The sequence below is a fragment of the Vipera ursinii genome (genome assembly GCF_947247035.1).
Source record: "Vipera ursinii genome assembly, chromosome: 2".
NCBI lineage: Eukaryota > Metazoa > Chordata > Lepidosauria > Squamata > Viperidae > Vipera > Vipera ursinii.
In genome coordinates, this window is record NC_139513.1 from 175,382,483 (window position 1) to 175,406,299 (window position 23,817).

The window sequence follows — 23,817 nt, forward strand, 5'->3', positions numbered from 1 at the left end:
ACCTGAATGAAAATGACCATCTCTGCAAGAGGACCTAATAGACTCTTTTTTTCTTCATGTAGGCTGCCTTTCCCAAACCTAAGCCAGCAGAAGCTCCTGTGAAAGCTACATGCAGTAGGTAGGTATGTTCTCTGACTATGCTGAGGTCTTCAGGATTCAAATATCTACACACAGTGATCTGTGGGGGTATCTTCTATCCTTGTAACCCTACTCCTTGATCTTGTGGACATTGTTCAGCACATGAAATTGAATACAAGGTTTGAGAGTTCAAATGAAAAGACTAAACAGGTCCAAGATGGCCACTTCAGAGGGAGCTTCTGAGTATCATTCAAGGTAATAGAATGGAAAGTAGGATAAGATAGATAAGATAACCTTTATTGTCATTTTTTACTATGAGCAAACTGGCCCATATTAAAAATGAAATTCTGTTGCCTGCTCTCAAAAGAAACTATATATCTACCAATACACATACATAACACACATAGACATGTGCTACATACATACACACACACACACACACCATTATATACACACACACACAAATATATACATATATACATACACAAATATATACATACATAAAAAGGTAAAGGTTCCCCCGCACATGCGTGCTAGTCGTTTCCGACTCTAGGGGCCGGTGCTCATCTCCGTTTCAAAGCCGAAGAGCCAGCGCTTGTCCGAGGACGTCTCCGTGGTCATGTGGCCGGCATGACTAGCACGGAACGCTGTTACCTTCCCACCGTAGTGGTCCCTATTTTTCTACTTGCATTTTTACGTGCTTTCGAACTGCTAGGTGGGCAGAAGCTGGGACGAGTAACAGGCACTCACTCTGCTACGCGGCACTCGGGATTTGATCCACCAAACTGCCGACTTCTGATTGACAAGCTCAGTGTCCTAACCCACTGAGCCACCGCGTCCCTTCTATATACATACATACATACATACATATATATGTCCCTAATAACTCTAAAAATACCAATCCCAGGCATATTTGTGCAATGGTATAAAATCCTTGAACTCTGGGATAATTGTAAAACAGCTGTTTATAAAATCAACCATTTATAAAATCTAAAAATCGACTGCCTTAGCTTTCACTGAGCCACTGTCAGCGTCATCAGAGTAGGTATTAGGGGGTGGGGAGTTTGCTTATAAACCCAAGTGACTTCGCGCCCTACTCAATGATCATGTGATGGGCCCGCCTGTTCTAATTGACCGTAGTTGCTCTAGTTGTCCCGCAACTCCCTGTTCACGTTTTAATCCTATCGCCCTCTTTCTTCCCATTGTTTCTTTCTCCACTTGTTTTGTTCCACTTGCTCCAGTCATTGCTCTCTCTCCTCGCTGTGTCTTATCCCCTAATGTGTATGCTAATCCTGGGGGTTCTTCTCTCTTTCTTTTCATCTTCCACGCCCGCCTTTCTTGCAACTGGCTATCTAGTGTTGTTGCCGGTCTATCCTCCTAAGGACCTGCTTCAGTTAAACCTCCCAAGAAAGCAGAACTCTTGAAACTTGCATTGTTTCAACAGGAACTTTTATCGGAAGATATTGACAGCAGAATAGAAGGCAAGAAGATTTCCCGCATGAAATGTTATATTAAAAGGACCCTTTCAAACCCCACCCCAACTGTCTATCTGGCCAGTTCAAATAAGGAAGTACACAGCAGAACATAGGTCCCCCTCTCCCCCTTAAAATGGCAGAACTTGAAATTGAAAGTATAGGAAAGCAAGGAAAATGCATAGAGATACTGACATGCTGCCCCCCCCCAAAAAAAAATGAAAGATCCACCTGGAGAAAGATAAAATAATAAGGGAAGAAAACGAAACACAGTGGTTAGTCGGGTTTATCGGGATAGCGGGCATGAAACCGTTGTAGCAATCTAGGGGCTCTGACAGGTTTTTTATGTACCCACTCATTCTGAGAGGCTGGGAGGTCCTTCCATGCTATCAGGCATTGGGTGGACCCATGATGTTTTCTGAAATTTCTTTAATTTCAAAGTGTTGTTCTTCTTCCACCATAATAAGCTATGTTAGGGGAGACTCGGCTGGCCTTAAGGGTGAGCTCATTTCTGGTTTTAGTAGACTACAATGAAATACCGGCTGAACCTGTCTTAATATTTTGGGGAGTTCAAGCTCTACTGTGACTGGGTTAATGATGCGTTTGATAGAGAATGGTCCCACAAACGTTGGTCCTAACTCAGTGGTGGCGAATTTATGGCACACGTGCCAAAGGCAGCACTCAGAGTGTGTGGGCATGCACAGGTCCATTAGGCCGTTGCTGCTGCCCAGAGCAGCAGCCCCACCCAGCACAAAGGAGGTGAAGCAGCCAGTTAGCAAGCTCGAGTAGAAGTAGTAGAGCACGCCTACACCCAGCAAGCCAAAGGCCATCCCGAGCAGGGAAACCCGGATCCCCATCGGTGCCATTGCCCCCCAGTCCCAGCCAGGATGGCGTGCCTCCACCTCCATCTATGCTGGGCCTCCTGCCCAATGCTCCACCCACCAGAGACCCCCTGGATCTCTCCCAACCCTGCCCAGCCCCCACAGCCATTCCCCCCCATGAACAACATCGAGGTGGCCATGCCCACCCCAGCCATGCCCACCAAGTCTGCTGTGACAACTGCAGCCATGCCCACCCAATGGGCCACGCTCCCATGCCCCCCCTGAGGGCACCACAATGCTGATGCGGCCCTGGCACTTTGCGATAAATAAGTGGGTTTGGGGTTGTGGTTTGGGCACTCGGTCTCTAAAAGGTTTGCCATCACTGTCCTAATTTCTTTGAAGGTTGCATAAACTGCAGAAACCTGGTGGAGAGATATATCCAGTCTCCCACCCTAAAAAATTGGGCTCCACCCACTTTTTGTCTGCCTGCACTTTATAAGCTTCTCTAGCCTCGTCTAGGGCTTTTCTGACCACTGGCCAGGTATTTTGTAGTGTGTAATGCATTCCTTTAGGGAAGGGATGGTGGGTTCATTGGCAGTTCAGGCATCGGATTGAAGCTCTGTCCTGTCGCCACCTGGAATGGTGTGTAGCCAGCACTGGAGTGCACTGCATTGTTGTAGGTTACCTCAGCGAAAGGTAGCAGGTCAGTCCAATTGTCTTGTTCATAGTTTATAAAGCATCTCAGATATTGTTCTAGTATTGAGTTCATTTGTTCTGTCCCCCCATTCGTTTGCGGATGATGACTAGATGACAGGCCCTGATCTGTACCCAATAGGTCCAAAACGGCTCTCCAGAACTTTGAGGTGAACTGGTTCCCCCCCCATCTGATATTATGCACTGTGGGGCTCCATGTAACCGATAGATGTGTTCAACAAACATCTTAGCCAAGGCTTTAGCAGTTGGGATTTTTTGGCAAAGTATAAAATGGACTTGTTTGGAGAATAAATCTGTCACTACCCAAATGACAGTGTTTCCAGCACTCTCCAGTAGTTCTACGATAAAATCTATAGAAATCTCTCTCCAGGGTACTGAAGGGTTCGCCAGCACTTGCAAAAGGCATTTCCCCTTGCCTCTGTTTTGCTGCTGCACAAACGGGGCAACTGGGTCATTAAATGAGTGCGATGTCAGGTAAGGAGCATGGAGTTCCTCAGGAAGAGGTAGGGGAGACACCGGGAGACTCCGTTCAGGAACTTAATCCTTCCTGCTGAAATCCAAACAGGATTTTCAGCCCTTAAGCAAAGAAACATATGTGAGCAGCCTGCACTGGGCCTCATTCACCCCACCCTTACCTTACTGTGCTGCCCCTCTGCTCAGCTTTCATCACCCTCTCATCTCTGGGGGCAAGAAGAAAGAGCAGCCTGTACAGAGACTTCAGCTCCCCTTCACTGCACAGAAGGGAAGGTTCAGGAAAGGAGCTCAAATATTTGGGAATTGAGCATTCCTATACCCCACAAAGCAGTATTTTGCTCTTCTCTGGAAAGAGAAAAACGTTATGCTTAAGCAAGCATTTTTAAGCAGTCTTAAGAGGAGAGATACATGCTGAATAACTACATCAGAGTCCACCTGGGGTATTTTGATGCCTGCAGTAGAAATATCTTTTCCCACAGAAGAGATGAGGAGACTGCTCACACAATTTGCTTTCTGAGAAGCTTATGAAATAGAATATCCTGGTGGACTGTGCACATGGAACAGCTTGGTTTGCCTCCCATCCTGTTGCTTTTTAAATGATACCCCAGATCAGTTAATTCCTCCATGATATCTGTGAGTAATTTGAAACAAATCTTTCTTTGAGAAAATGGAAAGACCTTTCCCAACCTGCCAGCTTTCACATGTTAAACGTATATCAAATCTGTAAGGAAACAGTGAACAGAAGTCCCCACCAGGGACAATTCCCTAAATAATTGAAATATTTGGATGTGGACAGTGATGCTGATTCTTCCCTTAATTCCATCTGGCTGAGACTTTTTGATGAGCTGGCGTAATTTTCCTCGGAAAGTATGCTTTCTCCAAAAGTAGTAGTAATGGCCTTTAGTTTCTGTTTTGTAGGCCTTGTACTGTGTTTCTGTGATGGGCCAATTTTGAGGTAATGCTGTATTTTGTTTTTCCCTCCAGCAAGCTGATCTCTTCTCTGCAGAGCTTCAATGTATTAGCTTTTGACAAGGAGAGGCTGGAGAAGAAGGTCAGTGATGTGGATCTTGGTTTATGTGTGTGCATGTGCACAGACACATGCAGGGAAGGGGTGAGGCAATCACATTGCACAACCTCGGTATACACTGTGCTTTGCTTTGCTTTAATTTAATTTATTGAGCCTTGGTGGAGCAGTGGGCTAATGTCTCCTTAAGTAACACCAGCTGCCTGCAATTAGTGCAGGTTCGCATCCCACCAGGCTCAAGGTTGACTCAGCCTTCCATCCTTCCGAGGTAGGTAAAATGAGGACCCAGATTGTGGGGGGCAATTAAGCTGACTTTGTAATAATGCCGCTTGGGGGTGTGTGAAAGCCCTAATAAGCAGGCATATACATAGAATGAAGGCTACTGCTAAGTTTGTAAGCCGCCCTGAGTCTTTGGAGAAGGGCAGGATATAAATGGAATTAAAAAAATAATTTACGCCAAAAAGCAGGCCCCCAATTTTCCGTGCTTCAGATTAAATCATTTCTAGGAAGTGAGGGAGAAAGAAAGGAAGATGCATTCATGCATGCATGCATACATATATAGGTTCACATACATAGGTTCACAGCAAGGGGGCTTCTTTTCAGTTGATTTTATCTTTTTATAAACATTTCATCTTTTTATAAGCATAGGTATTATAATATTTGTTTCACATAAATAGCCCTAATATTACCAAACATTTCCATGTTTTGCTTTTGTTCTTCTTACATTATGTGAGTTTGGCCATGTAAGCAGTTTTACGTTTTTCGATTCTTTAGTAAACATACACCTTGTATGATGTAAACTAAATTTCAATAGCACAGTAGACAGATATGTGAAAGGAAGTAGGAAACATACAACAAATGGTGTATAGGTCACGAAAATTCTCTGGTTTTGGTTCTGAGCATCTTTTTTCATTGATCCAGAAAAATAAAGGTCATGAGAATCTTCCAGAGTAGAATTGCAAACCAAATATTAATTGCAGTGCACATCTACACACACTCATACACACAGCCAGAACCCTTGTTCTTGTATAGCATGGCACTGAGAACAGCATTAGCCACAGCTGGAGAGAGAGAAAGAAAGATGGACATTTATGTTCTGCCCATTTTTGCTGTGAGATGTTTTTGTTTGCTGCTGCTTCATAATCTATGTTTTATTTTATTTTCAAAGTAAGAAAAATATAACTAGCTTTTAGTTTAGCTTTATGAAACAAGATCCTTCCTAAGATCTTATTTTGAAAAAACCTTGTGCCAAACTAAAAGAGAAGATGTAAGTGCTTTGTTCAAGGCCTCTAGTGCTCAGTGTCTATAAGTCTCCCCCATGGCACCTGTTCAAGAGAGTAGTTCAGAAATGCTCTGAGGTTGGAAAAAAAAAAGACATTTCTGGGGGCTGATTACTCAACCTGTTTGACAATTAACTTGCTAGAATTAACTTGCTTAGAATGTTTCTTGTTGTATATTTTGCACTCTCCAATCATTTTGTTAGGGATTTACAAAAACCTCACTTGTTAACAGATAGTGGCATACAATCAAGCTGGTCAGCCTCCACCCAGTGATCTGGTAGACCAACATCAAAGCATAATTCAGAAGATCAACTGGCAAAAGTCCCAGCTACAGCATGGAGGAGCTGCAGTCATGAAAGGTATTTTGATAGGAAGGCTCAGCTGTGAAATCTTGTCTCTCCTCTGGACTGACCTTGGTACACCAATCAGCCTTAAGGCATCCAAGTGACAGTTCCTGACCATGTTTGATCTTCATTCTACAGAATATCTGACTCGATTGGAGCAGTACCACCAATGGTATACAGAGGCAGCCAGGCGCCTTGGAAATGACGGAAACCGGGTATGGAGTGATTTTGTAGCATGGTGGTTGGGTGAGGGAAGCAGACCCATTTTCAAGCCTCTGAGCTTGGTTTACAATGGAGGGCCACATTTAAAAGCGCATGGAATCTGTGTCGATACTAGGGCAGTTTTAACACAGGCCTCAGCTAAAATGCTGTCTGTTCTACTGTTTGGCAGGAGGCAGCGAAGGATGCTCTTTACAAGCGCAATCTGGTTGAGAGGGAGGTGAGTAGTGCCCGATTGATTCTTCTTTTCCCTGCCCAGTTGGTCAGAACACATTAAGTCAAGCCTGGAACCTTTTCCATCTTTTGTCATGGGTTCCCCTTTGGGGGTCCCTTCTTTCTTTTGGGCGGGTACAAATGGTTTCCCTGAAGGATTTTAACTTGTACAATTTTACTGAATACTAGTATTGCAGAAAGTGTTCTACAAATCAGGTGTTCCCCATCTTGGCAACCTTAAGACATGTGGACTTCAGCTCCCAGAATTCCCCAGCCAGCATGGCTGGCTGGGGAATTCTGGGAGTTGAAGTCTACATGTTTCTAAGTTGTCAAGATTGGGAAACCTTGCTACAGATGATAAGACCATTTCCCAGGTCCTCATTGTTGGTGCTTTTTCGTATTTTTTGAGGGAGATTATTTAAATGATTGCCAGTTTCTACAGATATTTCTCAGGTGATTTTGTTATCAAACATTAGGCCGGTGGCTGCTAAGGAGACAGTCTTCACGGTGATTCTTACAATCTCAGCGTGTCTTCCCTGGATTTTTTTTATTTTTATTTTTATATTAGCCTTGGGAAAAATTGTATGTTAGTGGTCTTTGTTTCTTATATTTTTTTATCCTGCCTGTATTATTTTTATAAATAACTCAAGATGGCACAAACACACCTAATACTCTTTCCACCTCCTATTTTCCCCACAACAACTCTGTGAGGTAGTTTGGGCTGAGCGAGAATGACTGGGTTACAGTCACCCCTTGCATGATGAGGTGGGACTAGAACTCACAGCCTTCTGGTTTCAAGCTAATGCCTTAACCACTAGACCAAACTGGTTCTTGTGAACGCCATAAATGTATTACTTATACTTTTGTCTTTTCTTGGAAACATTGATGTACCTGTATGTTTTTGTCTTTCAGCTGCAAAAGTTTCAGAAATGAAGCTAAAGCACTTAAATTATCTATCCAAGCAACAATGCTTTCAAGCATGGTCTTTTCACTGTTAGAGGTGAAGGCTAGTGGAAAGACCAAAATGCAGAGGCTGTATGCTGATGGATCAATAATGCCACAAGTTGATTCTTCATTAATTGACTTTGCAGAAAACACTTCCTATGTTTCACCATAAGTACATTATAACCCCAATGACCTGAAGAGAGACAATCCATGTGACAGGTGCCTTATAGCTATATCCACCACTCCTTCCTCCTTTTGCACTAAGCGTTTTGCACATGCCACTTGAGCTGTTTTTTTTAACCCCTTCTCAGTGGTCAAGGAGACTCTTGTGTGTGAAGTCTTTATGCCCATGCCCATGGGATTTGTTTTAAAATCTACCTTGTATACCAGTTGAGTTAGAAGACCCGTTCACCTGGTATCCTTTTTCCACTGACCAGGGTATTTAATAGTTGTAGAGGTGTAGTGTAGATATCAATTGCAGTGATGGAAAGATTCCAGAACATCCCAAATTAACTGAGTTGGCCCAGTTTGGAATTTGGCACTTTCAGTACAGTTAACGGTTATTCCAGAAGCCATATAGTCTGCATTCATTTCCTAGTTTCCCTTAGAGCTACATCCACCACTCTGCTCTCTTTTGCACACTCTGTTTGAGCTTTGGTTTTCTGACCCTTATTGGTGCATACCAACAGCTGAATAATTCACTTTTGACTCAGCTAATCACTTTTCAGTGGTTTTCAGTGATCAAAGAGATCTAGTTCAGATTCCTCGTGTGCAGTCTTGCATGTCATCTATACCTGCCTTGTATGCCAGTTGAAGGTCCTACATATGTGGTATCCTTCTCCACTGAGAGCTAATTAGTCTGCTCCTTAAACAATCTCTAATGTGGAGAAGTATGTAGCCACAAGACTCATACTTTTTGAGACTTTCTCGTTTTTAACTTAGTCTTGGAGGGACCGAGAGACGAAGCATCTATGAGACTGCTAAATTAGATGGTTCCTTTTTTTAATGTATAGAGAGTAGCAGAGCAGCCTTTCTTCTAGGGAAGGAATAACTGTTCAGTTCTGGGGTACAAACAGCTTACAGAACTCATTCATGGTACTCTTATGCAGGTTAGATTTCCTTCTCATAATATATGTAATTGTACTATTTTTGTTGAATGGAAAATGGTGTCTGATAACCCCTGCTTCCTGATACATTATAGAGAGAGACTGCGTCACTTAGCTCCTTTTTCCCTACCCAAAGACAGGAGAAAGGCTACTGAAACCTGTTGGGCTGCTTTTCTTGTATAATCCATTTTGGCAGATGGAAATGTGATCTTTCCTAGTTCTTTTTTCTGTAAGATTGAGTATAAGAAATTAACTCAGGATTGCTGCTGCTGCTGCTGCTCAGGATGAAATGAGGGAATGAACTGTGGGTTTTATCCAGGTGGTCTTCCCTGCCTCTGCCTACATACCTTTTAAAACCAAATTTTAGTTTATTGTAAAGATAATAAAAGGAAAACAAATGTATTATATATCCTTTTCTCTCATGACCCATTGTCACAATCTCATTTTTATAAAAGTGCCTGTCTCTGAAATTATTGTTCAGCCAGAGTCTTTCAGAATTAATGTTAAAAGCAAAGGCTGCAAATCCGTGTTATGGCTTTATTTTATGTATAGGATGACATAAATATATAACATTTTTAAGGGAGGGAGGGGAGAAACTGTGCTCAAAACAAAAACTCTTTCATGTACCAGTAATAAATTCTCCAAACTTCCTTTTAATCTGGATTCTGTTTATGTGTCTACTCAACAGTAAAATGCCATTCTCATGGAATCTTCCATCTATTTTATCACTTTCTTTTTTCCCCCAGCCATCTCTGAATAAAAACAGTTTAATCTGCTAAGCTAACACAAGTTTAGCTTGTGAAGCCATTTGATATTAAAATAATTTAGTTTCTATGGCTTCATCCTTGATACAGGGATGATGTCTTTGATCTCAATTAAAGCTATATTTTCCATAGAAAAATACAAGCTTTATGACTTTAGTCCTGTTATGATGGACCCTCGGTTGGAACATAGAATAATAGGGTTGGAAAGGACTTGGAGGTCTTCTAGTTCAACCTACTACTCACACAGGAAATCCTATACTATTTTGGACAAATGGCAGTCCAGTCTCTTCTTGAAAACTTCCAATAATGGAGCACCCATGACTTCTGGAAGCAAGTTCTAGAGGCAAGGTTTTTTGAACGTTACCTCAAGTCTATTCAAACAGTCATAAATGTGGGAGATCAAAATGCTGGCTATTAATTCTGTGTGATGGTGAATAGCCTAGCTATCACTTCTGTCATCTCCTTTGCAAATGGAATTTGACACATGGGGAAGAAAACCTTGGAATTTGCAACTTTCTAGCTCCTTGCAGCAGCTGGGCTGTTAGATTAGAAATACATACGAGAAGTGATGCAGAAGAAGCAACTGTGGGGAAGTGCTCCACTGAATATTTTATGTCCTAGCCAATATGGCAAGTGAGTGCAGGAGGAGGCACTAAATTCTTCCGGGTATGATTGTCACTTTAGTTCCAGGAAAGCTTAGCCAAGCCAAATGTAGATCCATTGGCAATCAGCATTCCAGTTTTGCTCCCAAGAAAAGCAGCTCGCTTGCACTGGCTTTGTTGTATTTGGCTGACTGAAACCGGGAGAATAAGCACTATACAGCAAAATCTCCTTCAGATGTTAGGTTGATTAGATTCATCCAAAGACCTAAGGAAGTAGAGTAGTGCAGAGAATTCCAGATGGTAATCTGCAGACGAAAGAGATACAGTCAGCTGGATTTGATGTCCAGAAAGTTTGGCTGTATTTATACTTGCAATATGGGATCTTATGCACATGCAGAAGCAGCACTGACAGCAATACTACACAGGTTGAACTGCGTTGTTGATTGGGAAAAGACTAGGGTGGGAAGGGAAAGCTCAAGGCAATAAAAATTGCCAAACAAACCTCCTTGGGTAATGAGATCCTCACCCAAGGATCCAATCCAAGCGGGATTATCCACCCTATTTTTGTAGAATCTGGCATCATTTTAGTGCTAGGCGAAAACATTAAAAAATTCACTGCAGCTTCTGCGGATGTTCAGTTTGCTGCACCATGTGAATGTTTATAAAACACTGGATAAAACATACAGTTTTTGGGAAACTTAAAAAGCAATGTACAACTGATTAAGTCAACCACCCATCAATTTGCAATTAGGTTGTATCAAATTGCAAGTGGCATTTTACATCATACTATTCCTACATGAAAGCCAGCTTGGTATAACCTAGAAACCAGGAGACCCTGAGTTCTAGTTCACCTTAAGCACAAAACTAACTGGGTTACCTTTGACCAGGCACTCTCACAGCCCTAGGAAAGAGGCAATGGCAAACACTTTTGAAATCTTGCAAAGAAAACAGCAGGGATTTGTCCAGGCAATCAACTGGGATTCAAAACTGACTTGAAGGCACTCTCCCCATGTCATTTTTTTTATATGTATAGGTAGTCCTTAACTTATGACCATAAGTTGTCATGAATTTATGACCTTTTTTGCAGCAATCGTTAGCGAATGCCAGAATCTTTAAGCAAGTGTGGCAGTCATTAAATAAATTCATTTTATCCAATGGGCTTTATGTGTGTACTTTCCAGTGCTTTCTGGAAGTACTGTCAAAAACCAGCAAGAATTGTAGTGCTATAAATACAAGCCAGCTGCCAAGCATCCCAAATGCAGTCATGTCACCAGGAGGAGGTGCAATTGTCAGAACTCTGGAAGCAAACCATAAGTAAGTTTTTGTGAGTGATGCCCTTGACGTGATGTCCCGGTGCCTGGAGGCGGTGCGGGTCTGGATGGGAAGGAACAGGCTCAGGCTGAACCCCTCCAAGACCGAGCGGCTGTGGATGTCGGCATCTTGTACTGTCCAACAGGTTCCATCTCTTCTGATGGTGGGGAGCTATTGGCCCCCTCAGAAAGGGCCCGCAACTTGGGTGTCCTCCTGGATTCACGGCTTAATTTGGAAGATCATCTAACTGCCGTGACCAAGGGGGCTTTTGCACAGGTTCACCTGGTACGCCAGTTGCGCCCCTTTTTGGACCGAGATGCCCTATGCACAGTCACCCATGCCCTTGTCACCTCTCGCCTGGATTACTGCAATGCTCTTTACATGGGGCTGCCCTTGAAGTGCGCCCAGAGGCTTCAACTGGTGCAAAATGCGGCCGTGCGGGTGCTTATGGGAGTATCTCGATACTCCCATGTTACACCACTCCTGCGCAAGCTGCATTGGCTTCCGGTTGCCCTCCGGGTGCGATTCAAGGTGCTGATAATCACCTTTAAAGCCCTACATGGCTTAGGCCCGGGGTACTTGCGAGACCACCTGCTGCCAATGTCAACCTCCCATCGCCCGGTCCGCTCCCACAGAGTCGGCCTCCTCAGGGTGCCGTCGGCCAGGCAATGCCAGCTGGCAACCCCCAGGGGGAGAGCCTTCTCTGTGGGTGCGCCGACCCTCTGGAACGAACTGCCCCCAGAGCTGCGGATGGCCCCTGACCTTCAGTCCTTCCGCCGTGACCTAAAGACCTGGTTATTCCAACAAGCAGGCCTGGACTGATCATAGTTTTTAAATTTGGTTTTTTATTGGTTTAAATTGTTTTTATTTCTTATATTGTTTAATCCTTTTTTTAATTTTTGTATTTATATCTTTTAACTTTTTATTGTTGTAAGCCGCCCTGAGTCCTCAGGGAGAAGGGCAGCATATAGATTTAATAAATCTAACCTAAACCTAACCTAGTTGTTAAGGAAGAAATGCCTGTACACATTTCCTTTAAGGCAACTACCATAGTAGGGAACAGCACCAATTTCACTTGTACTTGCTGAGCGATGAAGATGAAAGCTACTTTGTATGTTCACATGAATCTCACTGAACTTTGTAGTCCAACTTTCAAGCATGCATTCATTGCCCCGCAGATGATTTTCTATATATTTTTTTCCTGTAAACTCTTGCATTATTCAGCTCTTCTACATCTGAAAACTTAAGGAATAATATATTTTATTAATGTTTTTATATAATTAAGTCACTTACCAGAAATTTCTGATTCTGAAGAATATATACAGTAGGGTGAATGTAAACTTATAAGTTAGGTTCACGGAAAGCTCTAAATCTAACCTCTTCCAGGCTGCCTTCCTAGGTGCCCATCTGAGTCTGGGCCTGGTGTCCAGCTTGCAGGAGAGAGGTGCTGATAGGCTCTGGGTTGCCTGCCAGGTCTACTACTTCCAGGAATTTCAGGTCTGCAAATGCCTCTTCCGACACATTGGCTGCCAATAATCGATTGGATCTGCAAAACGAGGAGGGCAGAGTAACGTCACAAGAAATTGGAGCCTGACCTTTTTGTTTCTTCAAAGATTTTTTGGAGGGAATTCCAAAGGAGGCTATTTACATTTAAAATACAGACCATTTGTTTTGCTTAAAGTTGTTTTAAAGATGAAGAGTAACACATATTTATAAACCTAAACTCACAATTTATGAGCTGTAAGCATATAATATTCAGACTACAGTAGTTAGGTATTTGTTCGTCTATAAAAGGCAGTTAGTTGGTCTTTCATTTACCTGAGAGAGATGACCCGTATGTTGGGTGTTGTCAGGAAAGTCTCAGCCATAATGAGAATAATTCTATTGTGTTGCAAGTATAGATATTCCAGTGATTCTGGAAGGTCTGGTGGAACGTATAACAACTCATTAAAACTCAGATCCAGGAGCTGAAAAAGAAAAACCCACTAAATAATTGGGTTTGGGTGTCATTTACTATGGCAATAATTGGAGATAAAAGAAGCTTTCCTCCATAAAACTAGCTAATCTGTAATTTCTGCAGACTTTTATAATGCACTTTGTAAAGCAGCTTTTCCTTTTGTCTGTCCTGAACCCATAATAATGCAAATTTACTAGATGACAGGAAGTTACTTATTTGCAAATTCAAATTTAATTTTGCATGTAGGTATCTACATTTGTTTCAACTTGATTTTGGATGTCAATTCTCAGTTTGCTTTACTTACACATAGGAGTTTATTCTGAAAAGCTCTACCATACTGCCGTCCTAAAATGACATTTTTTAGCCACAAGAATATATATTGCGCAGTCAACCTCCCTCCCTGTTCCTTCTTGCCTCACCTTGAGCCCATGCAGCTCATGCCAAGTGCCTGGAGAAATACTGCTGATCTTCAGCCGGTTGTGTGCCAGATGCAGCTCTTTAAGCATGGTGAGGTTAACTAACCGTTCTGGAGAAAGAGCATTGAGCTGGTTCTTTTGAAGGTTGAGGACTTGAAGACTGTTGGGCAGCCCAGCCGGGAGCAGCGTGAGTCTATTGCCAGAGATGTCCAGAGTTTCTAGGAGCCTAAGCTTACGGAAGGCCAGGCGGTGGATGTGGGCACTATAAAGCCGGTTGTAACTGAGATTGAGCTCAGTCAAAGCATACGTGGCCGCAAAGTCATTCAAGCCAATGCGTGCAATCTGGTTGTGCAGTAGCATCAAGGATCGGACACGTCGCGGAAGTCCAGGTGGGATTCCATTTAGCTGATTATTGTACAAATGGAGTGTGTGCAGGGAGCGCAAGTGGGCAAAGGCCTCTGGGTGCATCCCTGAAGTAGTCAAAGCATTGCTTTGCAATAGGAGATACTGCAGGCCTCGCACGCGGCTAAGACGCTCAGGCGGTAGTCCCTTCAAGTGGTTTCGACCCAAATGTAGTATTACTATGTTGGCAGGAAGACCAGCAGGCACCTCTGTCAAGTTGTTATTGGAAAGATCCAGATATTCGAGTCTCTTCAGCTTGCTATAGAGATAAAAAGCCTAGAAAGTCTTCCAATGGCCCCTACTCCAGCAAGTCGTCTACTCAACATCCAGAAGCCCTGATTTCAAATTACAGTGCTCTGCCACAGCCAATTTCACTTTTTACCATTCTTACCTGAAGGTGGAATGGCCCAGGCCTTCACTGGATAGATTATTGTTCTGCAGGTAAAGCTCCCGGAGGTGCCCCTGGCTGTTCAAGGCCCCTTTAGGGATACGAGAAATGTGATTATTCTGAAAAAGGAAGCCTTGTGGTCAAGGAAATGCTCCACTCTCATTCCCCCAACAATCTAGAATGGGGCTATAGATGAGAGTGGCCCAAAAGCTCTCATGGTATTACTCTCATGCAGAAGCAGAATAAATAGGAGATGAACATCCATAGCTGGATTGTGGTAACTAATCACAAATCTGGCATTTTTCTCAGAACCTCCTTGGCTTTTCAGGCAGTTTATATTAGAGAAATCAATTTTAACCTATTTCCAAGACTGATTCTGGCTGCGCAGAGCCCATATTCTTGAATATATTTGTTCATAATTTAAACTTAGAGAACATGGAAGAATGCACCTGTTTTTCATGCCCATTTTCCTATGATCAAGTAATACAATTTGTCTAGTAGCGGTAGAAAGAGTACAGGTAGTCTTCGATTTACAACCACAATTGAGCCCCAAATTTCTGTTGCTAAGTGAGACATTTGTTAAGTGAATTTTGCCTCATTTTATGACCTTTTTGCCTCATTTGTTAAGTGAATCACTGAAGTTGTTAAGTTGGCTTCCCCATTGACTTTGCTTGTCAGAAGGTTGCAAAAGGTGATCACGTGACCCCGGGACCCTGCAACCGTCATAAGTATGAGTCAGTTGCCAAGCATCTGAATTTTGATCATGTAATCATGTGAGGATGCCACAATGATCATAAGTGTGAAAAATGGCATTCTGAAGTAATAACATTTCAAGAGCAGTTTCCATGATTCTGTAGGTTTCATACGTTAGCCCATAACAGTGTTTCCTAAAAAGAATTAACTCTGATTGTCAGTTAACATTTCTATTTAACACAGGAGACAAGATCTGACAAGGAATTTGCAACATACAAAAGATTGTGAGCATATGTGTTATGCCACTTTCCAACCCGTTCCAGGTGCTCCACTATGGAGGATGGCCTGGGTTTGTACAATTGAGAATTGAGAAACAATTTAAAAACTGAGTTTAATACAATAGATTGCATTGTTTCTGCTAATGGCGCACTCTCTTACAACTTTCCAGTTCATATTGTTCCAGCCAACCTTTTTTTTCCCCTACCCTGACAGGATAGGAGATAGCTACAGACCTGCAAATGGAGGCGAACAACACCAGAGGGTAAATTCTGGGGCACATAGGTGAGCCGATTGTTGGAAAGGATCAGGGTGCTGACAGCATCTGAGCCATTGAAAGCATCAAAGGACAGACCAGTGTTGTTCAAATAATTGTTGTGCAGATAAACAGACCTGAATGGAGAGAAAAAAATGCAAAGAACACATTAAAATTGGCCTAGACCAATATCAGAGTCCTAGAGATACGTTGGCACTAAAATATCTTGATGGGATAGAAATAAAAGATAGGACTTGTAGGGCATATTCTCCTCCTCTGAATACAGGTAATTCTCAATTTACAACAGTTTGTTTCGTGACTGTTCAAAGTTACAATGGCACTGAAAAAGTGACTTATGACCACTTTTCACATGTCCGTTGCAGCATCCCCATGGTCATGTGATTTACATCCAGATGCTTGGCAACTGACTCATATTTATGACAGTTGCAGTGTCCCGGGGATCATGTGATCGCCTTTTGTGACCTTCTGACAAGCAAAGTCAATGGGGAAGCCAGATTCACTTACCAACTATGTTACTAAGTTAACAAGTGCAGTGATTCACTTAACAAATGCAGCAAGAAAGGTTGTAAAATGGGGCAAAATTCACTTAACAAATGTCTCAGCAACATAAATTTTGTCTCAATTATGGTTCTAAGTTGAGGACTACCTGTATTCCACTTTCCCAACAAGCAACAATGGCCAGCGAAGAGCCCAGGGACTACATGCCCTTACGCTATTTGTTCTGTTCTCTGCCATGCCTACAGGGTTTCTCTGTGTGCCTCTCTGAGATGAAGAATTTCAACCTTCCCTGCTTAGTAATTCAGGTCAGGCCTTTTGCTGTTACCTGAATAGAGGGTGTGATTTACATTGGCATTATTCCCCCCACCCCCCACCCCAGGGTGCCATTCTTGTTATGTAGTTTTACAGGGAGTTGGCCAGCACCTTGTAGTGCTGGCTTTACTTTTAACAAAATGTGGGGATTTTTTTTCCTTAGCTTTACCTGAGACCAGGTTTATGCCCAAAGGTGAGTGGAAAGACCCACGTCAGGTGGTTGGCAGCAAGGTCCACAATGCGTAGTGTGTGGGGTAGGAACTGTGGTGCCACGGATAGCTGGAAAAGAAATGTGAAGATAGCTACTGAAAGAAGATTTTCTCATTTTACCGCATACAGTTGGAACATGGAAAATGGGAAACATGAACCAGGAATAACCCAAAACAGTCAAAATGGAAATAAGGCATACTAAAATGAATGCTTTAATAATATGAACTTAGGTGGATTGGGATCATGGAAGCATGATTTAGGACACGAAAGCATACGAAGGAATCAAGTAGCCACAATATTCAAAAAGGACTTAGGGTTAGAAACTAAGTTAAATGCAGTTTTGTGAAGAGAATGCTTTATCACTAACCCCTGCTTCAAGCAACATAAAACACAACGAAACCAACCATATGGAGAAATGGAGAAATATAATCCAGTCTAGGTTCAGGTTGTGCATGAGTAATAAACTATTGATGTTAATATACGGGTTAGACTTTGAACATTAATTCCCTAGATATACCAGATTTTAACCGGTGGACAAATTAAGTGAAAGAGACTCTAAAGTGCTAAGAGAGATCACTGAGTAAGCAAACAGTGGAAATTAACAGGTGTCTGTCAAGGCAGTTTAAAGGAGATTCACTAAAATTTTCACTTAAATCAAGAGTCAAGTACTTAACTAAAATAGGATTCTAAAAAGAAAAAATGAAATAAAAACATTTTTACTGGCAATACTCGCTAAGAAGAAAAAAATGAAACTGAACAGTATGCAACTGATTTGCAATCTTTGCCACAGGTCTTCTTGCCTAGAAATAACTGGAGATTAATTTGCAGCACAGTGGAAGCAAACTTAATATGAAAACAAAGAAAGAAGCAAGGGCAGAAGACAATAGTATCAATCAGAAGGAAGAGGATTAGAGGTCTGGAAATCTAATTATTGGACCTTTTGAAGATAAAACAGGTTCTGAATAAACTTTTCCTTCAAACGATGGAGAAAGCACCAATTGTTCTTGACATGCTGTTAACCGGTAGGAAAGGCTCAAGTAAGAAAAAAAGAGAAATTTAAATTGAGCATGCTCAAATACATACCTTGGACTTCAAAAAAGCAAATGTTAATAAACTCAAATATAAGCTGGAGAAGCTACTGAGAAAAACAGCTTAAGAATGGTAGGAGTTCCTAAAGAAGGAAGAATCACTTATTTTGTGAGGTGGGTGGCTACATCAATTGAATAAATACCAAAAGCACAAGTGCAAATAATTCCAATAATGTGGAAAACTAGTTAGGCTTCAAAAAAAGAGAGAAAAACACGGAAAGAGCAAAAGAATATAAGAGCAAGATTTGCCTTTTTTTTAATTGATGACAAGCCTTTGATTATATATCATAAACATGAAATATATTAAAGATAATAGACATGCCAAAACATCTATTTTTTTGAGAAACCTTTACAAGGAATAAGCTCTTATTGTACTTTAAAAATGCTGAATTCTATCTACCGTAGTTCCTTCTGTTTGTATTTTTATTCTATTTTTTATAAAGAGCTTTTAGGGTGTTACCACTGTTCTATATTTATTTATTTTATACTGGCTGTAAATAAAATAACAAAGAATTATTGCAGGAAATGAATTCAGTCATGAGGTTACCTTCAGTGGTGTTAGATGGGAAGTACAGTAGGACTAAATGCAGGCCCATTCTTACCAATTCTTAACAAAAATAAGGGTGAAGCAACTTTTCTACTCACAGTGCAGAACCCTATTATTCCTTAATAGAGTTGCTGAGTTTCTATTTGCCAGAGTTTCTGCAAGAAGGCATAAAAAGTCTTGGACTGATAACATCATGATTTATGTTTTTATGTTTATTTTCTTTACTCCTAATTTATCATTCATGCAGTTTTAGTGCATTTCATTGAAATCTCATTCTTTGGTTTTCAAATCCTAATTTTGTAGGTTTTATATTAACTTTCCACTGTCGTATTTGGTTATTGCTTCTGAATTTGGATAGGGTTTTTTTAATTTTGCTTTTTTAATTTTATTTTATCCTTGGATTTGAGAGTTAAAGCTAATATTCTAGCACAGAGCATGCCAAAACATTTATGGGATAGTTAACCTGGCTGTAATCCCTTGCTTGGGATTTGAGTTTGGAGAGAAGACTATTATTGAAGGGTTAGGAAAAAAGATTGAGCAAATAGTCTGAAAATTAAAGATAATTTGATGGGATCTTCTACAAGGGATATCAAACTGCCGGCCCATGGGCCGGATGCGTCATGGCGGCACCGTGCCCACCCCATTGCCGGCAATGGAAAAAAGTCATGATACGTCACGACACGTCAGGTAACGTTACGAGTTTGACACCCCTGTTCTACAAGAATATTTTCTTCTGAATTGATTCAGCAATTTGAAAATCCAAATAAATCTAAAAAATCCAGTTCAAATTTAGAAATCTAAATAGGAAGGGAGGTGTTCCATTTTAGCATAAGGTAAAGGTAAAGGTAAAGGTTCCCCCACACATGCGTGCTAGTCGTTTCCGACTCTAGGGGCCAGTGCTCATCTCCGTTTCAAAGCCGAAGAGCCAGCGCTTGTCCGAGGACGTCTCCGTGGTCATGTGGCCGGCATGACTAGATGCCAAAGGCGCACGGAACGCTGTTACCTTCCCACCGGAGTGGTCCCTATTTTTCTACTTGCATTTTTACGTGCTTTCGAACTGCTAGGTGGGCAGAAGCTGGGACGAGTAACAGGCGCTCACTCTGCTACGCGGCACTCGGGATTCGACCCGCCAAACTGCCGACCTTCTGATCGACAAGCTCAGCATCCTAACCCACTGAGCCATTTTAGCATAAATCATGTCTATTCTTAATTTTTTTTTGATCAGCCAAGGAAGTTATATATTTCTGGAAGAGAAAAAAAAAACTGGATGAAGATTGATGCCTAGTGGCTATATAGAAATAACCATGCACTCCTCTTGGCAATAATATGGAAGTGGATTGCCACTGCCTTCATCTAGTTTTTTTTTTCTCAATCTAGCCTACAAGCCTGGTATCTCTTGGTGGTCTCCGATCCTAGTACTAACCAAGTCAAACCCTGCTTACTTTTAAAAACCAGCCAGATTAGGCCAGATGAGGTAAAGTAATGGTCATAGATGGTGACGATGGTCCAGCGGTCTACCCTGAGTTCTTTGGAAGAAAAGTGGGCAAAAAATATAATAAAAATATATCATAAATGATTCCTTCTTTTAAACAATCCTAGTTCTTATCCATTAACCATTTGATTTTTATATAGAAATCTCGGAGCCTAATTATTTCATCTCGTGGTTCCTTAATTTAGCATTTCTTATCTTCTTTGCTGATGTTTGTGTTTTTCTGTGTTTGTGCAAGTAAAAACCCACATCACTACATTGTATGCCCTTATTAATCTAAACATGCTCACCTTGTTATTGGCCAGATAGATGTACTGAAGTGACTGCAGTGGCTCAAAGGCTTCATCCGGAAGACCTTTAAAATGGGACAGACTAGAATAAGATCTACATTTGGGATCTTGCCTAAGTTGCTGTGTCAGTTAGATTTGTTACCCCATGCAAAACCTCTCAGTATCCACTCATCTACTTGGTATTCACCTCTCGCTACCCACTTATGCCATGCTCAGAAAGTGAAAAAGACTGGTTTGCAGTCTCCTGCTGATTCAGTCAGCTTTGATTGGGACTGAGCTGCTATTTATCAGTCCTTCCACACAGAGCACCCACCCACACCCACACCCACACCCAATCCTGCAAAATATATTTGAGTTCTATCCTGCCTTTTGTAGGAGCTAAAGCAGCATATTGTATGTAGCATTCCCTCCTGTTTTTTTCCTTAACCACCCTGTAAGATGAGGTTAGACTGAGAGGGAGTGACTGGCCCACAGTCACCCAATGAACATCCGTGGTTGAGGGTAGACTGGCCTTATTCTAACCAGTTCAAGTTTTTAACCCTCTGTTCAATAGAAGAAAAGGAAGTGATACTTTACATTTGAAAGAGCCCTTCTACTCACCAAGCCCTCTATACTTAAAGGGAACAATGATCCTACGACAATTAAGGATTAACTACTGTTTGTGTACATTAAACTCAAGGACCTCCTGAAACACCTGGGAATACCAAGGAATGCTTGCTTACCATCAGAGGTGACCAGATTGTCATGGAGATTGAGGGTTCTTAGGTTGATGAGACGGGATAGTTCATGGTAGGGTAGCTCTTGCAATTGGTTATTCTACAGAAGGAAGAACAGCACTGTATAACAAAAGGGTAGCAAGGCATCCATACCACCAGGTGTCTTCTTTCTCTGAACACCTGAGAAACACCTGAGTTTTCTGAGAACTATTATTTTACCCCACAGAGCAAAGCTCATTATCTGCCCCATATGTATCAAGGTAACATCACCTGCAGTGAAAGATGCTGGATGTCTGTAGAGATATTGCTGGGGAAAATGTGCAGGTCAAGGCCACCACAATCCACTGTCTCCTCTGTTGGGCAGGTGCATTGAGCTGGACAACCAGACACATTCTGGGCAGGATCCCCACGGGGCTGGGATGTTGACAGTGACAGGTCATCATCTTCATCCTCATCCTCCTCATAGTTTTTCAGCAGAAAGCTATAAGGTATACTTGCCAGGAGTAGTAATAGATGACCACTGCACAGCTGCTGGGGCAGAAGAGGGAGCTAATCAATGGTGCTCTGTATAATATCATAACATGCTTTTCTCTCAATGCTTCTCCTGTCTGAGCAGGCCAGGAAACACCCCTTCCCCCTCTCCTCCCAAATCTGTCCCTCCGGGAATGTAGACAGAGGTCCTTCATAGTACTGAATGCCTTGCTAATTGAAATTGGGTTTTTGTCTCTCCCACAGGGTATTGAGTAAATGATTTTTTTTAAAAAATAGAGGCTGACAGGCAGGATAGGACAAACAGAGGCTTGCGCTAAATGTTTGGGTAAAGTTCATGAGCACATGGAACAGTATCAAAAGTGTTAGGAATGGGCTTATGCAAGATTTTCATTAATGTGGCATGGAAAAAGCTTTTATTGACTAACTATTTCTTTTCTTTTCTTTTTTCTTTATTTTTTTTGGGGGGGGGGGGAGAAGGAATTCTTCCACTGCCTTTTAGCATCTTTACGACAGTTTCAGTTTTCATAGGCAGAGTTTCCTCCATAGGGTGTTATAGAAATAGAATTAAATAAATTATAAATATACAAAAGAAAACGTTCCAAATAGCTGTTTGAATTTCTGCCTGATATATACAGTAGCTGTTCGACAGTAACAAGAAGAACTGCGAAGAATTTTCAGGCTAGTCGGAGAGATTCCCCGTTTTCTTGCTACATCCACAAATCGCACCTGAACGCTTGACGCTCCTTTTAATTCGAAACGACCCGTCTCCCCGATTTCTCCCAATTTCGAATACCATTCCCGCTTTTATCAGTCGGCATTGCGTGATAGAAAATGGGAAATCCTTTACGGTGCTTTACACTTGGAACAAAAATGATTATCAAACGTAGCTCGTCCCATTGAGAAGAGTCTCTAACCCAGCGTTTCCCAACCTTAGGAACTTGAAGATGCGTGGACTTCAACTCCCAGAATTCCCCAGCCAGCATAGCTGGCTGGGGAATTCTGGGAGTTGAAGTCCACGCATCTTCAAGTTCCTAAGGTTGGGAAACGCTGCTCTAACCGCACTTCTGAGCCGTCACGCGAGGGAGGTAACCCCTCTGAATTAAGGACCCTAATTAACCGCATCTCCGCCCTCCCATTCAAGCACTTGTGACCTGTCTTCTTCCTCCTCCTCCTCCTCCTCCTCCTCCTCCTCCTCCAGTTCAGCCCCAGATGGGTGCGTCGGAGCGCAGACCGTGCCAGGCCCCCCCGACGGCTCCGGTCGTTGCCATCCAAAGCCCGCTCCGCCCTTACAGGCGTCTGTGTCGTGCAGCTGCCGGGCGCCTGGCTCCCGGGCACCGCGCGGTAAGAAACCTCCCGGGCCACCTTCGTTCACGCTTGCTCGCTCACCATCGCCCTGTTTGGCCGGAGCGTCTCTCCTCCGAAGGATGCCACGGGATCCCCGATGGGGTCTAGACCCGCGCAGGGCGGTACCTCTTGCCCCGCGGGCCCTGCGCGACCTCCTTCCTTCTCTTTCCGAAGCCGAGTTGGGGAATCCCCCGAGAGCGCGGGAAAGGAGCTCGCCTCCCTTTTCTTCCCCTAAGACGGACGGACGGACGGACGGACGGACGGACCGAGCTGCTCCCGCCGTGCAGCTGCGGGCGACGGGGAGGGCGAGGGAGAAGAACGCGGTATTTCTTGCTCTCTGTTTCTCATCCGATCAAAGTCAAGAAGGAGGGGCTGTGATTGCATAACGTTCGCTTAGCCCAAGGAGGCTGGGGGGACTGCCAGCCAGGCGCAACTCTTCGGGAAACCGAGCGGCTGCGATTCGCCCGCTGCTGCGCGCCTCCTCTCTGTTTTCTCTGGTGCGGTGGAAAGTTTCAGCTTACGGCCGCAAAAAACGCCCGAGGCATCTCTTCGACTCTTCCTCTGATAGGTGTACGGAATGCAGTACACCAGACATGTCAAACACAAGGCCCGGGGGCCGGATCGGGCCCGCGAAGTGGTTTCATGTGGGAAACAGTGAGGAAACGGCCCCCACTGCCTTGGCCCTGGCCCAGAGACCCCCCTCCTGCCAGAGACCCTCAGATCTGTCCCACTCCTGCCCAGGCCCCCATAGGCACCCTTGATGCCAACGATGTAGAGCTGGCCACGCCCACCCAGCAGGCCATACGCACTCTAGCCACGCCCACCCAGTAGGCCACACCCACCCAGCCCCCTGAGGGCAACCATAATGCTGATGCGGCCCTCAATGAAATTGAGTTTGACACCCCTGCAGTACACCTTTGTTTTCTCTCTACCGTATTACCCCGTGTCAGCCCTCACAGCCTTCCTCAAACCGGTAGCAGAAAAAGGTTGTTCTGATCTGAAGTATCATAATGAGGCATAGTGAATCTTCAGGTCCTGTGAGCTCATCCCACCGC

At 43.0% G+C, this 23,817-nt stretch overlaps 2 protein-coding genes across 5 annotated transcripts in view; one reads left to right on the plus strand and one right to left on the minus strand.

Annotated features, from left to right (window-relative positions):
• CC2D1A (coiled-coil and C2 domain containing 1A) overlaps nucleotides 1–9,092 on the plus strand; it is a 56,374-nt gene extending 47,282 nt beyond the window's left edge. For 2 of the 3 annotated variants that reach the window (XM_083356779.1, XM_083356780.1), the window contains exons 25-29: nucleotides 63–118; nucleotides 4,544–4,610; nucleotides 6,096–6,222; nucleotides 6,346–6,422; nucleotides 6,599–9,092. In XM_083356779.1, coding sequence (XP_083212905.1) covers nucleotides 63–118; nucleotides 4,544–4,610; nucleotides 6,096–6,222; nucleotides 6,346–6,422; nucleotides 6,599–6,703 — 432 coding nt within the window. In that variant the 3' untranslated portion in view covers nucleotides 6,704–9,092. The remainder of the gene's footprint in view (nucleotides 1–62; nucleotides 119–4,543; nucleotides 4,611–6,095; nucleotides 6,223–6,345; nucleotides 6,423–6,598) is intronic. The other variant, XM_083356781.1, reaches the window with a different exon arrangement.
• Nucleotides 9,093–9,311: 219 nt separating this feature from the next.
• PODNL1 (podocan like 1) lies at nucleotides 9,312–23,494 on the minus strand. 2 transcript variants are annotated; one of them, XR_014491771.1, is made up of 11 exons: nucleotides 22,805–23,494; nucleotides 21,197–21,454; nucleotides 20,933–21,026; nucleotides 20,211–20,275; nucleotides 16,756–16,865; nucleotides 15,736–15,892; nucleotides 14,534–14,649; nucleotides 13,744–14,401; nucleotides 13,186–13,334; nucleotides 12,661–12,913; nucleotides 9,312–10,361 (listed from the first exon to the last, which is right to left on the minus strand). XR_014491771.1 is itself a non-coding variant. In XM_083356782.1 (11 exons), exons 1-10 carry the CDS (start codon nucleotides 22,805–22,807, stop codon nucleotides 12,763–12,765), a joined length of 1,761 nt encoding a protein of 586 aa, XP_083212908.1. In that variant the 5' UTR covers nucleotides 22,808–23,493; the 3' UTR covers nucleotides 9,312–10,361; nucleotides 12,745–12,762. The 2 variants fall into 2 exon arrangements, 1 of the variants encoding a protein (XP_083212908.1); XM_083356782.1 differs by having other exon boundaries at nucleotides 12,745–12,913; nucleotides 22,805–23,493.
• Nucleotides 23,495–23,817: the final 323 nt, after the last annotated feature.

Excerpts from the sequence above, each read along its gene's own strand:
- PODNL1 (XM_083356782.1), bottom strand. Across the intron at positions 20,276-20,932 it reads CAATCTGGTCACCTCTGATG|GTCTTCCGGATGAAGCCTTT; the intron begins GTAAGCAAGCAT and ends CCCATTTTAAAG. Across the intron at positions 16,866-20,210 it reads TCTATCTGGCCAATAACAAG|CTATCCGTGGCACCACAGTT; the intron begins GTGAGCATGTTT and ends TTTCTTTTCCAG.